The sequence below is a fragment of the Rhopalosiphum padi genome, chromosome 4 (assembly GCF_020882245.1).
Source record: "Rhopalosiphum padi isolate XX-2018 chromosome 4, ASM2088224v1, whole genome shotgun sequence".
In the NCBI taxonomy this organism is placed as follows: Eukaryota; Metazoa; Arthropoda; class Insecta; order Hemiptera; family Aphididae; genus Rhopalosiphum; species Rhopalosiphum padi.
This window is the reverse complement of record NC_083600.1, coordinates 25,481,446-25,507,322: the sequence shown is the minus strand read 5'-3', so window position 1 is coordinate 25,507,322 and position 25,877 is coordinate 25,481,446. Positions and strand designations below refer to the sequence as shown.

General features: G+C 27.8%; 2 protein-coding genes across 2 annotated transcripts; one reads left to right on the top strand and one right to left on the bottom strand.

The window, feature by feature from the left end:
- Positions 1-68: 68 nt before the first annotated feature.
- On the bottom strand, positions 69-2,989 carry LOC132929132 (heterogeneous nuclear ribonucleoprotein L-like). The gene is made up of 2 exons (XM_060994247.1): positions 1,031-2,989; positions 69-691 (listed from the first exon to the last, which is right to left on the bottom strand). Exons 1-2 carry the CDS (start codon positions 1,963-1,965, stop codon positions 343-345), a joined length of 1,284 nt encoding a protein of 427 aa, XP_060850230.1. The 5' UTR covers positions 1,966-2,989; the 3' UTR covers positions 69-342.
- A 17,752-nt stretch (positions 2,990-20,741) lies between these two features.
- LOC132930164 (PAT complex subunit CCDC47) lies at positions 20,742-23,622 on the top strand. Its single transcript, XM_060995873.1, has 7 exons — positions 20,742-21,021; positions 21,085-21,364; positions 21,427-21,551; positions 21,639-21,797; positions 21,857-22,047; positions 22,688-22,997; positions 23,066-23,622. The coding sequence occupies exons 1-7, from the start codon at positions 20,839-20,841 to the stop codon at positions 23,165-23,167; spliced, it is 1,350 nt and encodes a 449-aa protein (XP_060851856.1). The 5' UTR covers positions 20,742-20,838; the 3' UTR covers positions 23,168-23,622.
- The last annotated feature ends 2,255 nt before the right edge of the window (positions 23,623-25,877 follow it).

Here is a 25,877-nt window from a genome sequence, read left to right as displayed (position 1 = left end):
GGCATATTCTGAAATTGACTTATCAGAAATAAGTACACAAAAGTATAAATTATAAACAAAAACAAAAATAGTAAAGATATGGTTTGATTTTCATAATTGACAAGTCTACATTATTTAATAATACAAATACAGAAAAAAAACAATTAATATATTTAATAATAATAAATATACGAAAACATTTTAAGGGGGTGGTAGACATTAACCATAGTCCTTTTAACTTATTAATAGGAAATGTGAAACATAGTCGATTTCTCTTTAAAAAATAAAAATAACCCAATATTATGCACTAAAAAGTAATAATTGACAAACATGAGATACGGTAGTTCATTAAGCAGCGCAATGTCACTGTGCCATCTCGGCATTCGCTATTCCTTTGGGCAGCGATGAAAAACATAGTCTGAGTAAGTATGGAAACTTGGATGATTCACATTTTATAGGCCAGTGGTTGACAGCCATTATCACTTCAACAGCTATAGCCATATCTGTAAACTCGACAAGCCCAGATGAGCTACGTGCTTCTGTACCTTTGGGAGGAAACATCTTAATGATAATTTTTGGATCAACATCTTTTACAGCTTTGCTTATTGTCTGGGATAAATCAGCTTCTGATATGTTTGGTGGAGCATTAAAAAAATGCAACACACTGGATGGGGTCTGACGCCGATTTTTTCCATTAGAATTTGAATGATACCTGCAAATACAATTATACATTGGTTAGTATTTAATTTCTTAGAAAATTATTTAATAAATATACTAAAATACTTGTAAATAAGTAATATGATAGCTGGATAAATAATTTATAGAATTATTTGTAGTGTTGAAAAATTAAAATTAAATCAGTTTTAAATGTATACTTGAAATTATTTACCTAGGTAGATAATTGATTTAATTAAAAATTATTAAATCACTATACACAATTTATACTATATAACTTTTTTTTTTAAAAGTACCATTCCTACTAATCCAAACTATATTTATAAACTAAACTGACATTCAATATTAGTATGACGATTCGCCAAATAAATATTACCTATTATTTTTTGAGTTGGAATAATCTTTGAATGACGGAGTGCCATCAGGCAGATCATATGGTACCATAATGTCAGACAAATACATTTGCTTTGATACTTGTAGCTGTAACACATTACCACTAATAAGTGTTAGCTTATTCAAATTATCCATACAACGATCTACAGACATTTCATTGTCCATCTGTACCATTGCACAACCTTCCTTGCTTTTTAAAAATTTAATTTTAACCACGTTTCCATACAAACAAAATAAATTAAACAGCCGATTACAATTTGCTTTATCGGGATCTAGACCATAGACCATTAGTACACAACGTCCAGGCGTTGCTGGATAGCTATCTCCATAATTATTATTAGGTAAATCATGAGGTGTAGATAATAGTCCGCCCCGACATTCGAAATCAAATCGAGGGAATGTAGGTCGAGTAGATATCAGTGGAGCTCTGGGAGGGTCCGGTAACAAGGGTGCCGTTTTCTTCTCGCCAGGATTTGGCGTAGTGTAGTCCCACGTTTCGGAGTCATTTTTGTAAACATTTAGCTTAGACGGCTTGGCGTATTCCACCCGTAGCGTACAACACCCCTGGTATATGTCAGCACCGTCCATCAACTGCTTGGCCCTTATGGCCTGTTCCACTTCTTCATATTCTACCATGGCTTGTACACCGCGTTTCCTAAATATAACTATACGTAGAACGTTACCATGGTCTTTGGAAATTGTGTGGATGACGTCTGTGTTTATCGGGTACGTCACTTTGGTGATGGTCAACAGAAGTATGTGATTGGGCTGCGTTTCGGCGTTCTTGCGGCGGCCGTCCTCGTACGACACGGAACTGTTGGTGGTTCGTGACTCCCGGTCGTAGTCGGCGGTCCTCAGCCGTTTGTTGGTCTGTTCGTTTTTCAAACTGTTGTAACCGTAATGGTTAAATGACATCATTATTTTCGAGGGAAACACGTCCCAGGTTCTAAAAAAAACGTTATTTATTGGTCGCCGGCGAAACGACGGACGACATGGTCCAGATAAAGTACGGATACTGAAAGACAGAGAGAGATTAAGAGTTAGAACAGAGAATAAGACGAGGAAGTGGAGCTCGAACGGATTTCAAAGGACTACATGGCACTTCGGGCGGACGAATCGTTTCCGACGAGACCGAGTAAAATTGATCGCGTCAAAACGGTACGGACGACAACGATGATGTCACGGTCGTCGATCGAGACCATTTTGTCATCATCTCACATACCCGCAGCGCCGAGCACGATAACGATATAAAAACGAATATAATTTACGATATTAAAACGATAATATTATAGTATATATAATATATATATCGTGCACCTCAGACCAGCGCTATCATAAGACCGACGCCATTTTGTCTCGATATCTCTCGTGGAGGCGCGCACGCACGCAACTTTACAATACAAACCGCGAAACTCGCACGCACGCACTTATACGCGGCAATGCGCGCGCATACACGGTGATGTCAGAAATAATAATAATATTATAGTAATATAAATTATTATTATTATTATTGAATTATATTATCGAAACGGGGACGACGGATCGGAACGTAGCAACAACAACAACAACAACAATGTCGATAAAAAAAAAAACCTGCCTCGGGTGATCGAACGGACTGTGGTGCCGTGGCGGAAACGTTCGGACATCGAACACGCACTGATCAGTTGTGATCGCCGATCGGATTATTCGGATGGTTCGGGTTCGTAAATAATAACGACGATGACGACGATGACGATAAGACAGGCGCGCGCGAGTGGCGCGTTATTCGGTCGGCGTTCGGCGTGTGTGCGTGTCGCGCGACAAGTGAGTGGAAAAATGGGGGGAGACGCGGTCGCGGAGAAACGATTTGAGAACCCCTCGGCGGCGTCCACACGTAAGCTGCTGCTGCTCTGCCTGCACGCCTGCTGCTGCGGCCACAAGCAGCAGCTGATAAACGCGGGCCATTTAGGGACGACGCGCGCCGACACTTTCGCACGGGACTCTGCCGTCCGCCCGCCAGCCCGCAGCGGGGCACGGACCAGAATACAAAAGACTTTAATTATGTTATCGTAATTTAGCGCGAAGCCGACCGCCAGTGCTCCGAGGGGAATTCCTTGGACGCGAGCCATCGCCGCGGCGGCGGAAACGGATAGACCGGCTTAGCCCGCCTCGCGCACGCGAACGTGCCGCATTATAATAATGTGTATAGAGGTACCTACTGCGGCACTTTTGGTTTCGGACGGCCGTTGGGTCTACGGTGGGGTGGCGGTGGTTGGCAGGGCGATGGGTGGAAGGACGACTCGCGTTTATTTATAGGACTATTACAATGCGACGCGATCTATAGTAACGCGCATATCCTAAAGACGTGTTTTATTTTATTGTCTATATATATATATATATATATATGTGGCTATGTATCAGTACGGCGACTGGTGGCCGAGGTACCTATGACGACGAAGTGCATCTGCCTAGTCTCCATGTACGTGCGTACACAGCTCTTCTATGGTGGTGGTTGGGGGAAAACAGTTAACTGAACCATTTTGACCTGGTCCCCATTTTAGGATAACTTCTTGGGGCCCCTGCCTCCAAAAGTTTTAGTGGATACATCGCGATTTCGGAAAACTCGGCGTTAGAACCTACCATTGTTCATATGTATTTCCTTATAAAATTATAGAATCTCATTTTGTTTCCGAAGTTTAGAATTGTATCATTTGAACAATCCAAGTTTTCAGTTATCTTAAATGAGATAATAATTTTCAATTATTATTGTCACAATCTTAGATCATATAATGATCTAAGGTCACAATGCCGGAGTACGAAACATAAATGATAAAAATACCCAAATTTCATCGTATAAATTCGTTAGGTATTGCAAGTGCCAAACTGCCAAGTGACAAATATCAATGGACTATGGCGCATACTATAGTATCGGAAGGTACTAAACTGAATAGTCATTAGTTTATTCAATGTTCTTGAATGGTCAATATTATCGTTATTACCTACTTATTTATTGCTAGTGTTTACTTTTTATAGTGTTTTACGGGTTACAGCTAATACATAGATTTCAAGTTATTAGAATGTTGTTATTTCAATATTAAAAACTATAAGTTTCATTAACACCCACATTATGAGTTTCGATGACCTAAGTTAGTCAAATTTGCTAACATTTTGCAAATATCTGTGACTGTCTTTTTTTATTAGGTATATCATGTTAAGAGACCCTGAATTAAGTCCTAAAAAACCCTGGGCGTGTCAGAGTAGTCGAGTACACCTACCTCATATTATTGTGTCGCATCTACTATAAATGAACAAAATTCGAGTATATTTTCACGAATCACGCGCAACTTGTCGCATAATTTGTAGGTACAATATAGAGGTCACAGATAAGTACTAAGTATACGTGATAAAAATATTTAAATTAAAGACAATCGTAATTATAATAAATGGTACTGAAGTACTGAAAATTCAAAAAAATTAATGACATAATTGCAGTTTTAAAATTTTGAGTTTATAATAAACATGTTATTTTATTTATATATTCAGTAAGTGTTTGTCGGAACCCGTATATACTATATAGGCAGAATTATGGGTTATTTTGGATTTAAAAAGCATATTCATTTTATTATTATATATTTCCCATTATACTGTCTATACTATAGGTTTGCTGCGACCATGAAAATTCGTGACCATGATGAGGCTGATCAATGCTTTGTGAGAATGTGAGATGTTCAATAAATTATATCTCATGTTATGTGCGATTCACTCATGTACTGCAGACTACAGAACATGTTCTATATTACTAATTTTGTATTTATAGTGATCCACATTGCATGCGTTGAAGTATGCTACACGCATTATAATTAATGTTTTTTTTTTTTTATAATTTTCGTTTCGGGAAATGGATCAATGATCAATGACATCAGTAGTGATAGTGTGATGGTATTTATCGGTGTTCTACCCTCGTTATTTATTGAGTTGCTGGATGCTCTCTCCACATCACCAATACAAATTTAACAATTTATTTTATTTTATTTAATCATAATATACTTTATGTATAATACATTTATACTGCATCTATTATCTATAGTGTAATAGTTGACAATATATTGCCGTATTGGTTGATTTCAGCTCTTTTGATTTAATTATACTATATGCACTAGGTACTTCTAAAACAAATAATTTAACAGAATAGCGAAATAATAAATTTACAACTTTGATTAAGTTATACGGTTTTTCATTAAGGCACTAGTTTATGGAAGTAATTTGAGTGCATCGATTAAAATTTTAAGTGCATATTAGGATATTTTAGTAAGAATTTAAGCTAATATGATACTGATACATGTAGCCATGTAGGGTAAATTATTTTTGTGCAATTTTTGATAATAATACTTAACGATATTTTTAATTATTTACAAACCATAATAGTTACATTACTTTATTAATTTATATTTTATTTTATTCATAATAATTATATTTATTTTTTATTATTTTATATATATATATATAATAGCATTTTTGGTTAGTTTAGATTGGAATAATGTCGTAGAAGTAGTGCGAAAGCAGTTCCCACGGCGCCGTCGGTTCAAACACGAAAAAAAAAATTGGAATAATGTAACAATAGCATTAATAAATATAAAAATGTATATATGTTTATTTATGAATAGTATTATAATTTTTGTGTATTTTGATTTTTTTAGTGGTGGGTGGTAGAATACACAAGAAGTACAGGGGAACATACTAAATTTGGATGCAATCTGGGACGTATTTAATATAACATTGCAATACAAAAATAATGCGTATTGACGTGTTCTGTACGAAACGTTTAGAAGTTACGATTTCTATAACTGTTCGAATCACTGTTTGATTCTAAAGACTATTTGTGCCCCCTCCCATCGCTTACTTCCATTATCGGCTGGCACGTAGTACGAAAAAAAATAGTTTACCGGAACCTCCTCTTCCATCATTGATCGATACAATAGTTACGCGGTATATCCTATTATATAATACCCGACATTGCTATGTCAAGGTGTGCCCTCATATATACGAGTAATATTATATTGTGAACAACATACACTACACATACAGTATACTGGGTGATTATTTTATCAAACAACATTCATTGTTTAAAAATGTATTAAAATTTTTTACATAATTTTCAGTCGAAATAAAACTAAAAAAATATATATTTTTTAATATTTTTATAGTTAGAATTTACATTATAGTTATGTTTTTGAATGGCAACATAATATATTTTTAAATTCATATTCCGAAGCAGAATATTTTTCAAGTATTTTGATACATTAAAATCTAAACTCGGATGAGTAGCTAAGAGTTTAAAAAAACTTAAGAAGTTCAACTATACTCGTCCGAATTTAGATTTTTATGTATCGAAATATTCCGAAAAATATTCTGTTTCAGAATATGAATTTAAAAATATTATATATTATCATTCAAACAAGTAAAAACTTTAAAAAAAATATAACTGTTAAAATAAATGTTGTTTTATTTCGACTGGAAATTATGAAAACAAAAATATTTTCAAAAACGTTTATAGATTTTGAAATAATGAGTGTTGTCACCTGTATATCTATATTGTATGGAATTGTATACACAATTGGCCATCCCAAGGCCCAAGTATGTCCTTTTTCTTGATTATCCTATATTGAGAATATTTTTTATTGTTAAACTAAATTACTGTTTTATTATGACAAAAACAAAATCATGCCACCGAGTGTCGTATTCATAGAAGAATTTGGGATTTTATTTTTGGAGGGATTTATAGAATTTTAAAACATTTTGACTATTTGTGTTATAGTGCTGCATATCAAGGATGATGCTTATTAAAGTGTATTCTTCGGTTTTTAGTGCGTATTGTGCAGTGATCATCGACCGCGGGAAGCTGTTAAAATTAACAAATATATTTATATAATATCTATAGTCTATACTATACGCAATGAGGCACAAGCTGGGCAATATTTGAGCATATTTTGTTAAGTGTAGTTAAATTATATATATATAAAGTTTCTATGTATATGAAGCCAAGAAAGCTTAACGCATATAATTTTAGATACTATTATACTACCTATAGTACCTATTTAAAAATCAATTTGTGTGTAGTTAAAATTGTATAATGATGATGCATTTGTGATTACGATGTATTATATGTAGAATATATTAAGACTTAACTATTGAAATGTTCTGCCGTTAAATTCGTGCAATTAAAATAACTATAATATATAATGGCATTTATTAGTGTATTACTATATTTATTATATTATATTATTACTATAATTTGGTACTAGAAACCTCCACAAATCTCAAAGTATATAATCGGAGCTATTTTTATAGTAAAAAAGACGTCTTTAGACACAAAGAAAAAAGAAAAAACCACATCATTGTAAAATCAATACATTCCTTGCTTCTATCAGAATCTAAAACAAAAAAAATAAAATAAAATAATATTTAATAAGAATTATATTTGAAATTTGTATTTACTAAAAGTCACTTATCATTAATGTATGTATGAAGTTGTTAAATTAATATTATTTATTAAGATTTAAATAAATGCACAGCCTACAGACCTGGAAATGGATTCAGTCCAAATTATCAAGGAGGTGGAATGATTTATAATAATTTTTATAAACTATTAGTACTTGTATATAATTTATAATTTATATAATTTTACTCTGCAGTATATCAAATACAAAATCGTTCCACAATTTATACTTGTTCAAAATTAAATATATATTTCCATCGTATGGTTTTAAATAACTATAGTTATGTTATAAATATAAAATTGTTTTAACATAAATCCGATAGGTGGTCATATATAAGTATAATATACCTATAAATATATATTTATGCATTTATGCATGACTACCTAATATATTACATTATATTAATTACTCATATAGCTTAAAAAATGATAAGCCGTTATTAATATAAAGTATTATTGGTGCCTAGTAGGTACTATTAGAGATATAAACCAATATATATTTGTATAATTAAATAATAAAAATGAGAAAGAATCTTTAAAAAAAATAATTAAAAGATGGGCTGCGTCCTCAATATAGCTCCTGACCTCTCCCCTAGATCCCGAGAATACATAAAACTATCATTATATAATTATATATTATAAACTATCACAGGGGCGTCATTTGGAATAATGCTTATGCATACTTACCTAAAATTTATCAAGATCCAATTTGGCCTGACTATATTTTTCTGCGCTGGGCAAAAATTATTCTTTTTTAATATATAATTGGTCTTAAGCATCCGACATCTTTGGCCATAAGTTGTAATAGGTGTTAATGAACACTTTTTTGACATATTTAATGTATTTGACCAGGCACCGGCAACCCGCGGCCCTCGGAACTTTTTGCTGCGGCCCGCGGCCCTCCAATTATATTTCATGGTGTTTAAAATTTCAATTTTTTATCTTAAATTGATATAAATAACATTTAATCATGACTATTATATAACAACGTGCACATCTCTTGAGATAAGTTATGAGCGAGAACGTAATTTAATCATATATAATATATATATATAATAAATTATATTTTTTAATATTTTAATTTTGTATGCGGCCCTTAATGAAAAACTGAAAAAAATATGGCCTGTGTAAGTAAAAAGGTTGCCGACCCTTGTATTTGACAATACAAATGCTGACTTTCTTCATATACAGAATAATGTTTGTTTTATTTTTCATACTGTCTATAAAATATAAATAATTAAATTTAAATTAAAATAATATAGATAGGTATTAACCTGGGATTATTAGGTATATATTATACAATAATGATATTATATTAAATCATTATATTGATGAAAAATTTTTTTTGTAATAACTATAGCATATTATAATATATTGCTCTGTTGGAAATTTTTTGACCTGCTTTGTTGTTAGCATACCTTTCAAAAAGTTGAAAATTTGAAATGACGCACCTGAACAATCATTATCAAAGGAAAGTACTACTACTTATATGACAATAAGTTATATAAACTAAGAAAATCATAAACTGTTATACTAATAGTTAATTTCAATCATTAAAAAAATAATATAATATTCCCTATATAGCAGTGGTTTCCAACCCATACACCGTTGCCCACAAGTGGGCCGCAGGCAGCCTAAAACTGAGCTATAAGTATTAACATTACTAACGCATATATTTAAAATAATATTATCATATACCTAATAATAATTTATATATTATATACACACGTATATAGGTGTGCTATTAGTCATTATTAGTGGGCCTCAAAGATGTTTTTACAAAATTGGTAGTCCGCACAACTAAAAAAGTTGGGAACCTATCATTAAATAATGTTTTAATAGTGGTTAAAATTCCAATGCGCTATTGAAGAATGTTGTGATTTTCCCTAAAATATTTTGAGCTCCTTTGAATCAATATGAGAATCGGTAGGCCATGCGATTTACTTTTTTTGGAATCTGTCAAGAGGTCACTTAAAACTTCTGGAAATTTTTTGAAGGAAATTGCGTGTCAATGTAGGCGTTCCATGACATCAAGACGCTGCAGCAAATACAAATCGATGTACATGGGCCATTTTACGGTTATTATTATTATTATTATTATTATTATTAGTAGTAGTAGTATTATATTATACCTATGTATGGCAGCGCGTAACTATCGAGAGTGGGATGCCTCTCGGGAATCATGCCTCCTTGAAATATATGAAAAATAATTTATCGTAAGCCGCAGCCCCATGAAATAAAAAAAACCATCGTTCTAATCTCCACCCGCCAACCACTAGAATTAATATTAATAGTTAATAGTTAATAGTTATTAGTTGCATAAATAACTGCTATTCACAATAAGGAATCTCGTAGTTCCTTAAAAGTTGTTATTAAAGCCATTTAAAAGTACTAAAGATACATAACATATGAAAGATTTTTTAAAAAGAATTGAAAGTTAAAATTTTATTAAAATTTGTTAAAATAACGAAAATTTTAAAATAATTTTGTAATTAAAAATGTATAAATTTGTATAAATGTATGTTTATTCAAAGTCTTGAAAATGTAATACCAAGGTCCAAATTTCTCTTAAATAGTTTATCCTGAAACTAGTCAATAAAAATACAAAATTTTTTCCAAAGGTTTAAAAATATAGAACATAACTACATATCTATCATATTTTTTCCAAAGCAGGTACCTATATAGTATCTAAAAGGTATTAGCGGAAAAGGAAATCAAACATTTTTAAAATTGGTGGAAACGATGACAAAAATAGTAGTTTTAAATGTTATAGTGGAATAATGTAAATGGTTGGTACATGCCCTAAAAATCTTATCTAATTAAACAAATATTTAATGAATATCTTTTCATAGTTTTGAGATAATTTACTGAACGATAAGATAATAATAATACTGACAATACTGTACTATATACAATACACAATACACATATACATATAACAAACACATACCCGGTGAGCCATTGTGTTAGATTATAATGTTAGAGCCAGCTCGTGTTAGATTCACTGGAAAACACCGCAATGACCCACTATATAAATATTAAATAAAGGTGATATATGCCTATTTTGTAGTAGTGTAGTACACACTTCTAAAGGTATGTGATTTTCTCACATATAGCCATATAGGTATACTAGGTACGCTTATTTATAATATTATCTATAATCTAGTTATATAGTACTACTTCCAGCACAAGCAATATAAATGTGCAAATGGCTTAAGAATAGTTTAGTTTTTTATGACATTTACGATTACGAGATTGAAATATATAAAAACATAATACATACGACATAAAACGCATTATCATTCTGTTTTAACCTCGTTAAATAAAATATAATATATTACTTATATATCTAATGGTATGTATACATGTATAAGACGTTTTTTAGACATCTTTACACATCTTTTCATGTTATAATTTAAAATGTACGTAACTATAATAAATTGCATGATTTAAGTATATATAGCATTAATGAATATCATATAAAATATACATATATATATACATAATTTATATACCTATACGACCTACCTACTTTTTTTTCGTCTGATAAACAATAAATAACAACACAAGTGTTAACGCTGTAAACATTTTTGGGTTTGTTCCAAATGTTCTTTGTAATTTGTTCTTTATCCAATATCATTAAAACATCATAATTGATATTTCAAAGTCACACGTGGTCAGTATAAAGTTGAATATAATAATTAAATCATAAATACATCAAACAACCCACATGTGAGTAATTATGTTTAATTCATACACACTTTGAAACATTAAAGTGAAATATCAAACCTACCAAACAATATTATGATATATTAGGTGTTATATAATTTTTAAGTTTTACATCAGTTTTCAAAACAATAATATGTTCTTTTTATTTGTTTAACATCCGCTATAGTTCAAAACGTAATATTATTTCGGAATTGTACTTAAACATTAAGTAAAGTTATAATACCATTGGGCATTGATAACCTTCAATAATTAAGATATCTATTGGTGTATTTTTTGGTTAGTACGAATGTAGGTACAATCTAAACTCCAAAGTCATTAAATGCAATTCCGTGTTAATTACCTATATGATATAGACAATTTATCATCAAATCCGTTTCGATTCATTAAAATTGCTTGTGATTGTTGATTACTTGATGACTGATTTGTATATAAATTTAATAAAACAATAAAATACCTCTCGTACAATCAAATAATGGCCATTATGCACGCATTTGTTGTATTTTCCAAATATTCGCTTATATTTCGTATAAGATCTCGGACGAATAACGGATCTTTCGGATATTTAAATCATAAGGACAATTATTAAAAAAATCAATAAAAATTTTACTTTGGAATATTTGAGTGATTATTATGTCATTTAAAAGTTGTGTAATATAAATATTTTATAAAAACAGATTTAAAAATACAATATGTACCTATATTAGTATATTATAATAATAATAGTATGCAACCTAAAATATGGATGACTAAAGGACTGCATATACCATACAATACAAAAATATATTATAACGTAAAACTATAGGTGATTATAACTGTAAACTGCTGTAATTAACCTGAAAAGTACAAAAGTTTTTGAAAATATTTTTTTTTCGTGTAACTTTAATTTATTATATAAAACAACTTTGTTAAAAATGAAGTGTATTTTGAACCATATTTAATCTTTTTAATTTTTTTTTTTTTTTTAATAATAACATATCTATTTGTATTATATAATACTTTTCTAAGAATTTTTAATTTTTATATTTTGACCGAGTAGTTATTTAATTATTATATAATTACTAATTAGTTGCATATATATCGTCATTCAAGAGAATGAAAAACATAAAAAGTTATAACGATTAAATAATTAGTCAATTTTTTTTTATAAACATGTTGTTTTTTAATTAATTCAAATAGATGTTAATTGTTTTCGAGATATCAACTGTTAGTAAATCATAATATTATTCTGAAGGATGTCGAGTTTACTATATATTTGTTTTCGTATATGATTACTGAATAGTATTATAGTATATACCTTTCCAGTTTCCACCTATTAATATATTGAATATACTATAACTTCTCTTATATATCTACCTCCTAACTCAACTTTAAAACTTACAGTATGTACTATTTTAATACTTAATATAAATTGGTAATTCAACTTTTAAAATATTTACATTAATTTGCTAAGACGAAAAAAATAATTTTGAGTTACAATAAGTAAAAAAATATTTTTACTGTTATACTTAACTATAACTTTAATAATTGTGATTGTGAATATCCAATTTAATAATATTATATATTATATAAAGCAATAACTTTAAAATTAATAACCAATCGACTTATTCAGTAAGTAAACAAAAATAAATTATAACAAATACCTAGATAAAAAAAAATACATAGATACGTATAAGAAATAAGAATAGTTTTTGAAAACAACAAATAAAGTTAAAATCTAAACACACTTTATTATATAGCTAGCACTTGGCAAACATCATATGTAAGTAAATGTACTGAATCGAAGCAATAATATGTCTAGCAAAAATACTTTATAAAATCTAGATAATGTAGTGTAACGTTAAAATACGTAGTTAGGTATTTATAAATGTATAATAATCTTAGGGAATGTAACACAATTTTGTTAATAATTATATATGAACGTATAATATTATTATTTATATATTTTTTAATTTGTTCGTTAATTATATTGGCATATAACTTAAATATTATGTATTAGCACCTATATAATTTTTTTATCTTACTTAAAGCATTAATTGTTATTAATAAACTGTCTCCATTGATTATAAATTATAAATAAGTATACATAAATACGTATGTGTAGATTTTGACATATTCTTGTATCTTGTTATACCATGCATGCCCAAATGATGACAGACATGTTATGCCATGCGTGTATAAATGTATAATGCCATCAAATGAACATACTTTATGTCAAGCACAAGCACACGTAAGATTAAATTTAATTATTACATTTTAATATCCAAGATCAAAATTTTACATAGTTAAAAATCCGAATGAGGTGAAGAGGAAACGGTTTGTTTGATAATAATTATGTTTTCTTAAATTACACTTTTAAACTAGAGTAAGACTCACATAAGTTTTATCTTTTATTATGCAGCATACATTGCATTTGTTACATCATGTTTTACATTTATTTATTTATTTTTTACATTTGTTTTTATAACCTTATTTAAAGTTTAATTTTTGATGAAACTGTAGAATGAAAAAAATAAATGTAGTTAAAATTGCAATTTCTATTCAAACAATTTTCTTATTTTTGTTAATTTTTTATAATTAAAAAAATATTTATATGGTATAAACTTAAAACATTACACGATTACACGATTACTTTAATTATCATTTTCTGTACACAATACAGCTTTTAAAATATTTAGAATAATTTAAAGTTATTTTTACCACGAACCTTATTTAGAATATTATACGATTTAAGTATTTATCAGTATTGACTTATAAAGATTAAAGGTACTATATAACATACTGTATAATAAAATTCTACTTATATTTAAAACATTTTACAAATACACGTGTTTGTGTTCATGAGTCATGATTCACGTGGACCACGGTTGGGAACTATAGCTGGAATATGGTGGCTATGTAGGTATACTGTATATGTTGCATAAAAAAGATATTCTAACACTTAAAATCTGGCAAGAAGCCAACTATAAGAGATAGCTTGAGGATGTCATGCTTTCTTACCTACCACACTGCTACTTTGACAACGTTTTGGAAAGATAACAAAAAAAAAAGGAAATGTATAATTTTTAATTTAATTAAATCAGGGCCTGGTGCCGATATTTTAATTTGTCAGCAATTCTATAAAATTTCAAAATTATATTTTATATTTTAATTACTTCCGTAATAGTAATATATTTCCGCTAATTTTTTAGTTGATACCTATTTAGTGGAAAGAGGGGAGGGTTTGGTGTATTGTATTTACCGCAAAAATGACTTCAGGAAAAACTAAAATATCTCGTCGAATTGTTAGATTTTAATGATTGTTTCTATCTCAAAAAAAAATTATTTTTACAGAATACATCGAACTCTGATTTAATATTTTTACAAATAATGGTAGAAAGTAATTTATAAAAAGAAGTTTAAAATTGTCTTTTTTTATAAGACATGTATTATAAAGTTTGAAGTTAAAATATTAAAAATCAAAATTCAATGCAGGCTATTGCTGTAGAATAATTTCATCTATATTAAATGAAAATATATATGATCAAATTTGGTTAATACTACGGGAGACAGACAGGGCAAGAATTGAAGAATACAGGATAATTTATTTTAGTAGTGTGTATTTTTGTGGACAAAATGACATTAGTATCGAACGCCTTAATTTATATTTAATATTAGTTGTTATTTGTTAAACCATTTGATAGGAATTCCATAATAATGATGATTGACTTAGGTATTTCAGAAATCTTACTCATAAAGTCATAAACATACTTTTTAAAAAACAGTGATTGAATTGAAGGGAGAAGTGGAGGAATGGAGAGTCCCTCTTCTTTTTCAAACATATTTATGGGTAATACTTATTCTAATTATATCACAGTCAATAAGATATTTAAACATTCAAGTAAATACATTTTATTTTTACACTTTTTTTTCAACCAATACTAATTTTTACCCAACTAAAGTGCTGCTAATAAGGTGATGCTCATCTTTAATGTAATAATTTAAATATTTAATATGTTATCCTGTACATTATTTTAAAATCCCGAGTAAATTACCAAATGTACACGTTATAACGTTAAAACTCTGCAGGTCACCTAAATCAATGAATTCAAACTATTCTATTACTGTAAATAAAACAAAACAAAATATACAAAAAAGGATTATCGGTGGATCAAAAACCTGTTTATATGTTTTCTTATAAATTGTGTATTACCTACCTACTTTTTAAGTATAATAAAAAATATTGAGAATAAAATCCCTGTTATTTTAATTCACTAATTCACTAATGCACCTATATGTAAATGCAATGTTGCATGCTTAAGTAATTTGTTATTTAATTTAATTTTCAATATTTTCAGTATTAATTTATCAATATTTTTCAACGTAATATTACGTAATGTTTAGATAACAATTGTAAATAAAGGATTTTAGCCAATCATTTATTTTTAATTATGTTTTTAAATTATTAATTAATTAGCTTAAACATCTATTACATCGATTTGAATATTTGATAATAAAGTCGGATGGAATTAAAAATAAAAACACATTGCCATGTGTACGAAATGCCAAATACATTTGTTTTACCTACGCAAAAATTATTTTTATGAATTATGATTATCACAATTATAAAATATTTTTTATAGTTTTTATTACACCAAATTAAATTTTAGTTAAATTTCAATAATTATGTTTACTTCGATTTATATATTTGTTAGAGATATAATATATATATATTTTAATGTTATTATATTGAGGTTTTTATTTTATTTTGTACGCCAGCATTTCCGACCCCGATGATCATTCCAATAGTTAGATAACTTTTTTAAAAACTAAGAAAAAAAAACTAAAAATTGATAAACGCATTTAAGATTACTGATATGAGTTATGCAAAAAGAAAATTTTTCACATAACTCAAAATTTGGTAGTGAAAGGGTTAGGTAAATACAAAATATAAGTGTTTGGTAATACTAGTATTATTTTAATAATTTAATTTTGTTTGGAAAATAATAAGAAATAGGTAAGTAATAATTATTTATGCCAATTATAAAAATAGAATGATTAGAATGTAGGTAATATTTAAAACAAAATATATACAAACAACAATGTCCTCAACTATAAGTCGGTTTCATTAAAAAAAAACTAGGCTATTTAAATTTTGTATTTACTTAACTTTTAACTGTTTATTTTTTTAAATATATTGTATGTTTTATACGACGGTCTAATCTGTATAATTTATATAATATATATAATAAATATTATTTATTAATTATTATGATTTTCATTTGGACCTCTGAATCTTAAAATACCTAATGACACTACTTACAGAAATGTAATCTTTGATTAATCAATAATCTATAAAATATTATATTATATAGAATGTGTCACAAGATGATAAAATCAGAAATGCAAATATCATTAATCACACATTTAAACTGTCTAAATAGTAAATATCTAACTTATAAGTTATAACCTCAAAGTTCAGATACTAATCTGCAGTTATTATAATAATGAATGACAGCATAAATTTAATTAAAAGTAAAATATGAATTTAACAAGGAAATATTTTTGTGTTCATAATGTATTACTGCTAGATTAAAATTATATAAAACTAAAAAGTTAGTTAAACATTTAAAAATTACTTTGTATATATTATTAAATAATAATATTAATTGTCCAAACACATTAAATATGCTATTGTAATATATTACATAATAAATAAATAATAAATAATCGTAATAATCATAAAATATGTAGATATGTTATTATGTTATAATATTTTGAACTGTGAACTAAATTATGTAATACAATTTTTAGATAAAATAATTTTTAAATATTAATAAATGAATAAATTCAAGGCATAAACTGATATAAATTTTAGCAATTTCAACGTATGTGGTATGTCAACGTATTTAATGTAAGCTTTAACACTGCAGGTGGAATTTTCATATACCCATTGCAGGTAAGAAAATAAAACTGGCGGAGTATACAATCGGCAATCGCCCAATTTTTTCACAGTGCTAGGAATCTAGAGCTATTAATCTATTATAAATGGACATCATTAAAGCTCTACTAGGATTAGGTTAAGAGTTTAAGGCGTTTTAGTATAAATAATTACAAATAGTATACAAAAATAAATTAACATTTTAATTAAGCGATCTATCATCTGATAAAAAAAAATATCTTACCTTAAAGTATTTGACATATTTATTAAAACAAAATATTCTTAAAAATAATACTATTTTGTAATAGCAATAACTTCAGTTGTTATAAACGTCGTTAGATATAATTTATAAAGTACCTATGTATAAATGTATAATATATTATTTGACTATATATACATTCCCTCAAATATTTCGATAACATTACAATAATTTTCAAAATAATAACATATTATATTATAATGTTATTTTTAAGTAACTGGTTGGTCGTTTCATCGTTTTTGTATTATAATATATAATAATAGTATACCTAACACATAATATCAGTGGCGTAGCCAGAATTTTTTTTGGGGGGAGAGGGACTGATCAATTTTTGTAAAATACAATTTAAGATTTTTGTTGCGATTTTCATAGACCATTAAAAATTAAAATAATTTTTAAATTTTCTTAATATTTTGGGAGGAAGGGGGGCTGAAGCCCCCTCAGCCACCCCACTGGCAACGCCACTGCATAATATCATAATCGTTTGTCAGAAACTTATTAGTTATTACTTAATTAGTTTATTACGTATTTTTATTGCGCCGTCCATTTTACATCGACAATGTATGTTATATCCCGTATTTTCATTTATTACGGCGTGGCACTACAGAAACAAAAAATATTAAATAATAATTAGAACAAACTATTTACTCGCTGTTCAGAAGAAATCTATAGTTTATTTTTCCAATAGGAATCATCGATTTTTCTGTATTTCAACAAATAAATAAAAAGAACAATGAAAAAATCAGATTAATGTGAGAAAAATATATTGTAATTATTTAATGAATTTTTATTAAAACTGTAAACTCATGGGCCCCCACACTAACATGTTCAGGGGGAAACCATTATATTCTTAAAAAATAAAAAAAAAAAAAAAAAAATAACAGCTATACATTTTTTGGTGATAGGTGGTTGGCTTCATGACTGATGATCCACTCCAAATCCTTGCAAATATTTGCAACTAATCTGTAACTCCATACTTCCCCTGCAATTAAGGTGGGTACCTATATAAAAACAATTTATGCATCGAAATGTATGATGATTTTTATAAGAATAATAATATGTGTAATATGTAATTTAAACTATAATTAACCGAATATGACGGAATTGAATTGTGATTTATAACAAAATTCAAACTGATGCAATGATGCTATACACATAGTATGCTATACATATAGTACAAATATTTTGAATGTATTTGCAACACGCATTTTTAAATGTTAATATATGTTATTTTTTTTATATTGATATTAAAGAATTTATATTACTATTAAAGTAATATGGAAAGTTGAAATAGTTGAATAATAAGATTAAAAAAAAAAAACAATTTTGTATACATAGATAATTCAAAAACGAATAACCGTGTAGATACCTATACGAATTTTTTACCCAATTTTTAAACTAGAATATTGTATAAATGGTGTAATTTTAAAAATATTTTGATGCTTTCTTTACTTAGTTAAACTTGAAAATATAATATAATACCTCATAAGTATTTTATACTAAAATAAAAATAAATTATTTTAAAATATTCAAACACAATTTTTTAATAGATATTTTGATGTTAAAATTTGAATTTTTAACAAACAATTACAATATTAATTATTTTGTTATTAAAAAATATTCGAATGAGGTCTTAAATCTTAACGATATTGACTTTAAAATGAAAATTTAACACATAGGAAGGTATATTACTCAATGACGAAATACACCCATCCGTGAGTCCCAAATAATTGGATGAATATTGGGGCTAGGTAAATTGAATCCGGAAAACTTTAACGTGCTGGGTAAAATAAGTCCCAAGTAATAATATTTTTCGAAAGAATAATTTATAAATAACGACGATGTACCTACTTAAAAATAAAAAGTCTCTACATTCAATGAGTAGGTACTGTATAGTGACAATAGTCACCAATTAATCATTATCGATTACTGATTTGCTTACTTAAATACATTCAAATATATATATATATATATATATATATATATATATAAATACTTAGCAAAGAGATAGGTAATTAAAATGAAAAAAATAACAATAGAAAACAATTTTTTTTGAGACTATACATTTTGAAATATGAAAATAAAAATATTTCAAGATTTGAATTCGTTAAGAATATATCAAATAAATTTTTACCATGTACATAATAACAATAAATAGTAATGAATAGAAAAAAAAATTGACTTGAATTTGTATACATATTATATATTTAATTAATTGTGATTTTTATGTACAACGTAGTAATAAATTATATTAGATATTAAAAACAAAAAAAACACATTTTTAACCATGTTAACATAACAGTAGTACTAAGCCTGTACAAGTGAGCAGGGAAATGTGCTGTCTTGGAAACTAAACCTTTTATAACCAGGGACTCAGTTTACCTTATACCTTTTCAAATCTGGGATTTAGTTTACCACAAAAATGGTATTTCGGACTCGATTTACCTAGCCCCCACCAATCTCATCATCTATATACTGTATAGCAAAACGGTTACCTATTTTTTAAATGTTTTATTTTTTTCCAGTACCTTTGTAAATAATACGTCACTGTACATATGTATCTAGGTATTATACATAATACAAATTATTTATACCTTCTCCAATCTTAATTTTAAGATTAATAAAATAAATATTAATAATTAAAATTAATCATCAGATTAACGTGTTAATTTTTTTTTTAATAAAGTAAACTTGAATGTAAATGAATTTAATTTTCAAGACTACAAGAGAACTTTTAAAATATATTGTTAACAAGTGATAACTTATAAGTATATTGTAATTAATTATCTAGTTTATGTGTATAGGTAGATACTATATTATAGATATATAAGTCACTGTACAAATCGGAGATTTACACCCGTCTGAATTCTTCACTTGTACCTACTTGTTAATAATTGTTGCTTAACAGTACTATTGTAAATATTTATTAATTAAGGCGGGTACCGTTACAAACAGAATCTAATATCTATACGATTATACCTATACCGACTATAATACCAATCCAGAATCTTCCTCACACCATTTTTATTTTCATCCTACTTGATTACATCATATACATAGTACTATTCTAACATACAGCATGTGGTTTCGTTTTAAAAATAATGTTACATTATATATATATAGGTTAATTTATACTTAAATACTTTATACTTTTTAATTATAATTTATAGGTATTATTTACAGGATTTTTTTTTATTTAAATCAATAATGTTTATTTCTAGGGCGTATATTAGACCATGGAAGCATAGATTAAGGATGTTATGCGTTCTTCCATGAAAATATGTCATTAGTCGTGAGATAAGATTAACGCCGAATACCCGTATTCACTATCCGTTTAATACATTTTTTTATTCAGCCCATCAAAATTTAGTGTGGAATCTAAATTTTTCAATAATTTTAAATTTGTACAAAATGAAGTATTTTCTAGTCATATCATTATCAATTTTAATATGTTTAGCTCACTGTAAGTTTGAAATTGAAGAAGTGGACGAGTTTGAGGAGTTTGAAGAGTTACCCAGAACTGAACCTGACCTGAAATTGAAGGATGACTCTTCTCCTATCTTGGAAAAAGCCGAGGCTGAAATAACCGTCGAAGTATATTCAAATCATACATTGTTCAAAATGAGTACAATTGTTTCTAACATACTTTTTTGATAGGATGATGATGAATTTGAACATTTTAATGATGAAGAGGAATTCGAAGGTTTTGACACTGAAAGATTACATGTTGATGATAAAGATCCTAAAATAACTATTGCTTCTGTACCAGTACCTTTCCATACAAAGTGGTCGAATTATATAATGGAAACTCTATTAATTGTTGGTATTATTGCATATTTTGCTAATTTTTTCTACGGCCGATCAAAGAATGCTCAATTAGCAGATATATGGTTTAAGACACACAAATCCTTACTAGAAGATAATTTTTCTTTAGTTGGTTTGTATATAAAAGTATAAACAGTATTTTACAATGAGAAGTTATTTAATTTATTGGTGCAGGTGATGATGGTAAAATTGAAATAGAGAATAGTGGTTTGATCAAAGAAACTGAAAGTACATATACATTATGGTGCAGTGGCCGCACATGCTGTGAAGGAATGTTGGTTGAATTAAAATTCATTAAGGTAATAAAATACAAATATATATTTAGTATTTACACATTTCAGTGAATCAGCGAATAACATCAAAATATTAATCTCCTCATATTTTAGAGACAAGATTTAGCTTCCATGTTGAATCAATTCTTGCGACCTGTTAAAGATGAAGTACAAATTAAAGTTGATATGAATAAAGAAGATATGGATACATTTGTATTTTGTGTGGCATCTAAAAAAACAGCAGCTCGGTGTTCAAAAGAAATGGCTGACCTTGTTAGAAATTATTAAAATGATTAAACTTTGTTCATTTCTAATTTTGATTTTATGTTTAGAGTGTATTTTGTCCAGAACGTAAGCCTGGAGCCAATTACGGCTTGACTGATAGTTTTAGTGTACACAGCGAATTAGGAGAGGTATCTTCTTCAATATTGGATGCAAAGACTGTCAACTATATTAATAAATATTCTGATGTTATTGATTGTTTACATTTTTCTGATAGATATTCAGGACTTAAATTAACAGAGTAAGTTTTTTTATGAAATCATTTATGCTAAGTTTTATGTTAACTAAGACTTTAGTCTTTAAATCGACTATTGTTTTGTTGGTTACTTACTAAATATCATACGAAATATAGGCATATATGGAATTAGCCTCTTACTGTTTAAAACAAGGATGGCAAACCTTTTGAACAGCTACGTGCCAAAAATTACTTTTTTTTTTTCTTCGAGCGTGCCATGAAAAGAATTATTATATATTATATTCAATATTGTAAAAGAAATTATTGTATGATTAATGTATTTATATAAAAAAGGTTAATTTAGCTACATAATATTACTTTGTTGATTATTTATTTTCTTTCTTGATGTGTTTTTTGTGCGTGCTATCTTGGGCAGATGTGCTATGAATTTTCCATCCTGGGTTTAGAAAATAATAAAACGCAATGAGTGTGTCGTATGTGTGATAAAATTACACAAACATTTAAAACCATTTTGAATTCTATAATATTGATATATACCTCCTTTTAAGAGTTAAATTCTTACAAAATCTGTTAATTTCCACTTCTCTTTAATACCCTTTATTTTAAATAACAAAAAAACATAAATTAGAAAAATTCTCATTAGTACAATACTTTTAATATATATATATTTATTTATTTATTCTAGTGAAACTGCAGTTCCCACAAAGTTACCAGCAGTGAAAAAAGTATTAATATTCACGTTTACTATTCCTACTGATAAATACGCTGATCCTCAAGAAGCTATTAGTAGCATCTACCCATTAATGTCATTTATATTTCAATGTATGGAACGTGTTAAGCGGTTGAGAATCAGCAAAGAAGCCAAAAGTAAAGCCGAAAAAAATAGACTGCGTGTTGAGGAAGCATTTTTAAAAACTACTCATGCAGCACGGGCTGAAGCAGCTGCCGCAAGAAAAGAAGAAAAGAAAAAATTGGAAAAAGAAAGAATTTTAAAAGTAAATATTGATTTGTGTTATATTTTTCTGTGAAAGTAATAATGCATTTTTACATTCTTATTATTTAGGAGGATCCAGAAAAACAAAGAAAGTGGGAGGAGAAAGAGATGAAACGTCAACAAAGGAAAAAGGCACCAAGAATGAAACAACTAAAAGTAAAGTCTATGTAAAAGATGATATGGGGTTTTATTTTAGTTTTTCGTATTTTTAATTGTTGGTCTTTGGTTACATTAATAGGTAGTTGATTTTTTTTATTATTATTATTATTATTTGAATTGTTCAATTTTTTTCATTTTAATAATTTATTATATTATTTATTTTTAGTACAACTTTTTGTTTGGTATATTATATTGTGACATACCTTTAAATTGTATTACTATTATCCCAAACTGAATAATATAATTCTTTTCTTATTCATTACATTTAAATACAAGTTACCTATGTGTAAAAATTAGGTACCTATATTTATAAACAGACTGCCATTCGTTTTTATAAGTAAATATTTACATTTTATTGCTCATAAGTTTTGGCAAAAAATGTATTGAATAAGCTAAGTGTATTGAATCAAATGTAATGTTAAATCTATGTAAAAAATATAAATAAAATCAATTGATATAGAATAAAATGTGTTCATAATATATAACATAAACAAATATAATGTTTCATGAATTATTTATTACTTTTTTTCTAATAAGTTTTGTGTTATATAGTTTACTTCTTAAACATTATAAAGAGAAGATACAACATTATTAATTTTTATAACACCATCAACACCTTTAGTATTTAAATAAAGTTAATAGTGAATCACAATTTATTTTTAATTTGTTTGAATCAAGAAACACTTATGGTAGCTAGAGTAAGTTATCATTTGTGAATTTGTGATAGGTCATGGACCATGGATGATCTAAGTAAATCTATATGATCTATAGCAGAATTGGCCAGCTGTGAATCATTCAATATATTATTAAAAATGGAAAAAAGGTCATATTATTATATAATTATTGGTATATTGGAAACATGTACCTGTTATTAAATATCCAAAAATTACTCTTTGCACTCAAAAGTTAATATCGTTTTTCATAACAATACTGTTGCGAGTCTTTTTACTTAAACCATAAAAATGGTTAATTCTAAACATCGATCAATGTTAACGGACGATCATTTAACGGAATTGTTAACTGCTTTAACAACATATAATCCTGATTTCAAAAAACTTACAAAATATATTAAACACGCAAAAAATAAGAAAATAATTAATAATTAATAATTAAAAATTAAATACATATTTAGATATTATATCAAGAACACTATATTTTTTTGTAATTTAATAAAATATTATACTTATAATTATAAATATTAATTTTTTTTGTAAAAATGTTATGATAAAATGCGCGCCACAGTTTGGCCACAGTTAGTTTAGTTTATTTTCTAATTATGAAGAAATGGTGTCTATTTCTGTATAAACTTGGTGAATTTGACTGTAGAATGAAATCCAAATTGTGAATGAGTGACGGAGCATGTTTTTGAAAATCATGTGAGAAGTCAATCTTTTTAGGATGAATTTTTCGTATATTTTAGAAAAAGGGCAGTAGGCTTGTGGAGAGTATCAATGAGACCGAGTCATCGGGTGGTTTATTGAGTTTAAGAAAAATAATTTTATGAGGACATTTCCAAAAACTTAAAAGTAAGACTGTCTTATTATTTTGTTAATTATATATTTATATATAAGTTGACAGGATGATAGCCGTTTTTGGTAGGTATCGAGTTACTTTGGCTGTAACTAGGTCATAGCCGAGAGATTTTTGGTGGGAGATATTTTAATATTGTGGTGATGTGTTTTTCATATTGGCTTTAAGTAGAAGAGGGTTCATGAATGTATTTATTTGATTGGTGTTGAGGATCATTATTATTATGAAACTGGAGAAAAAAAACTGGAGTCTTAAATAATTCGGTTTTATTGGTATCAGAGCTGGCTAAGGTATTATAATTTCTTTTTAAAAATAAAGAAGCATTTTAAAATTTTTTTTATTTTACTCCAGAGGTTACTGTTTGCCGTCGAAAGATTTGCAAGTAGTTAGTTTTTGTCATTCATTGGATTTATGTTTTGCTAACAATTTCTTTAATAGGTAAGGGGCCGTCACACCAATATTTGTTTTCTCTGTCTATCTCGCACATAAATACATAATGTAGGAACAACATTATTCCGTATTTCCACGATTACGAATCTCTGGTTCAGTTAAAGCAAAGACACCTATTATAAATTGTATTAAGAAGAATATTTCCTACTATTGACTGGATAGATTTTTAATAGATATTTTCATTTTTTAGTTATTAATGGTTAAAAATAACCGAAATTAATTTAAATTAAAACATGCTTATATTTGTAAAAAATTTAAGATATTAAAAACTATTCAATCAATGCACAGGAAATATTCTTCTTTATAAAATATATAATAGGTGCCTTATCCCTAAACTGTACCAGAGAGTCGCAATCGTGGAAATACGGAATAGGTATCTTTATTCCTATATTATGCGCGAGATGGACAGAAAAGACAAATGTTGATATGAGGGCCTATTAAGGAATTAGCTAATTTGTTGTTTAAAGATGAGTAGTGAGTTTATTGGACTTTGGCTCTTGCTCTGCGTTTTTCGATTATGAGAGAGCGGATTTGAGTTGAAAGTAAATGTGCTGCATTTGAATGGAATTGAATTTTGTATGTAGTTAATAGTTATTAATGCTGCTGCCACTGAGTGAATTATTTTAGTTGAGTTGTGTACCGCATTATAAATATTTGAATTGTTGTTCAGCTTGATTTTAAAATTTATTTCTTGGCGAACTAAATTATTAAAGGTTAATCGATTAGTTTGTGCCGTAAGAAG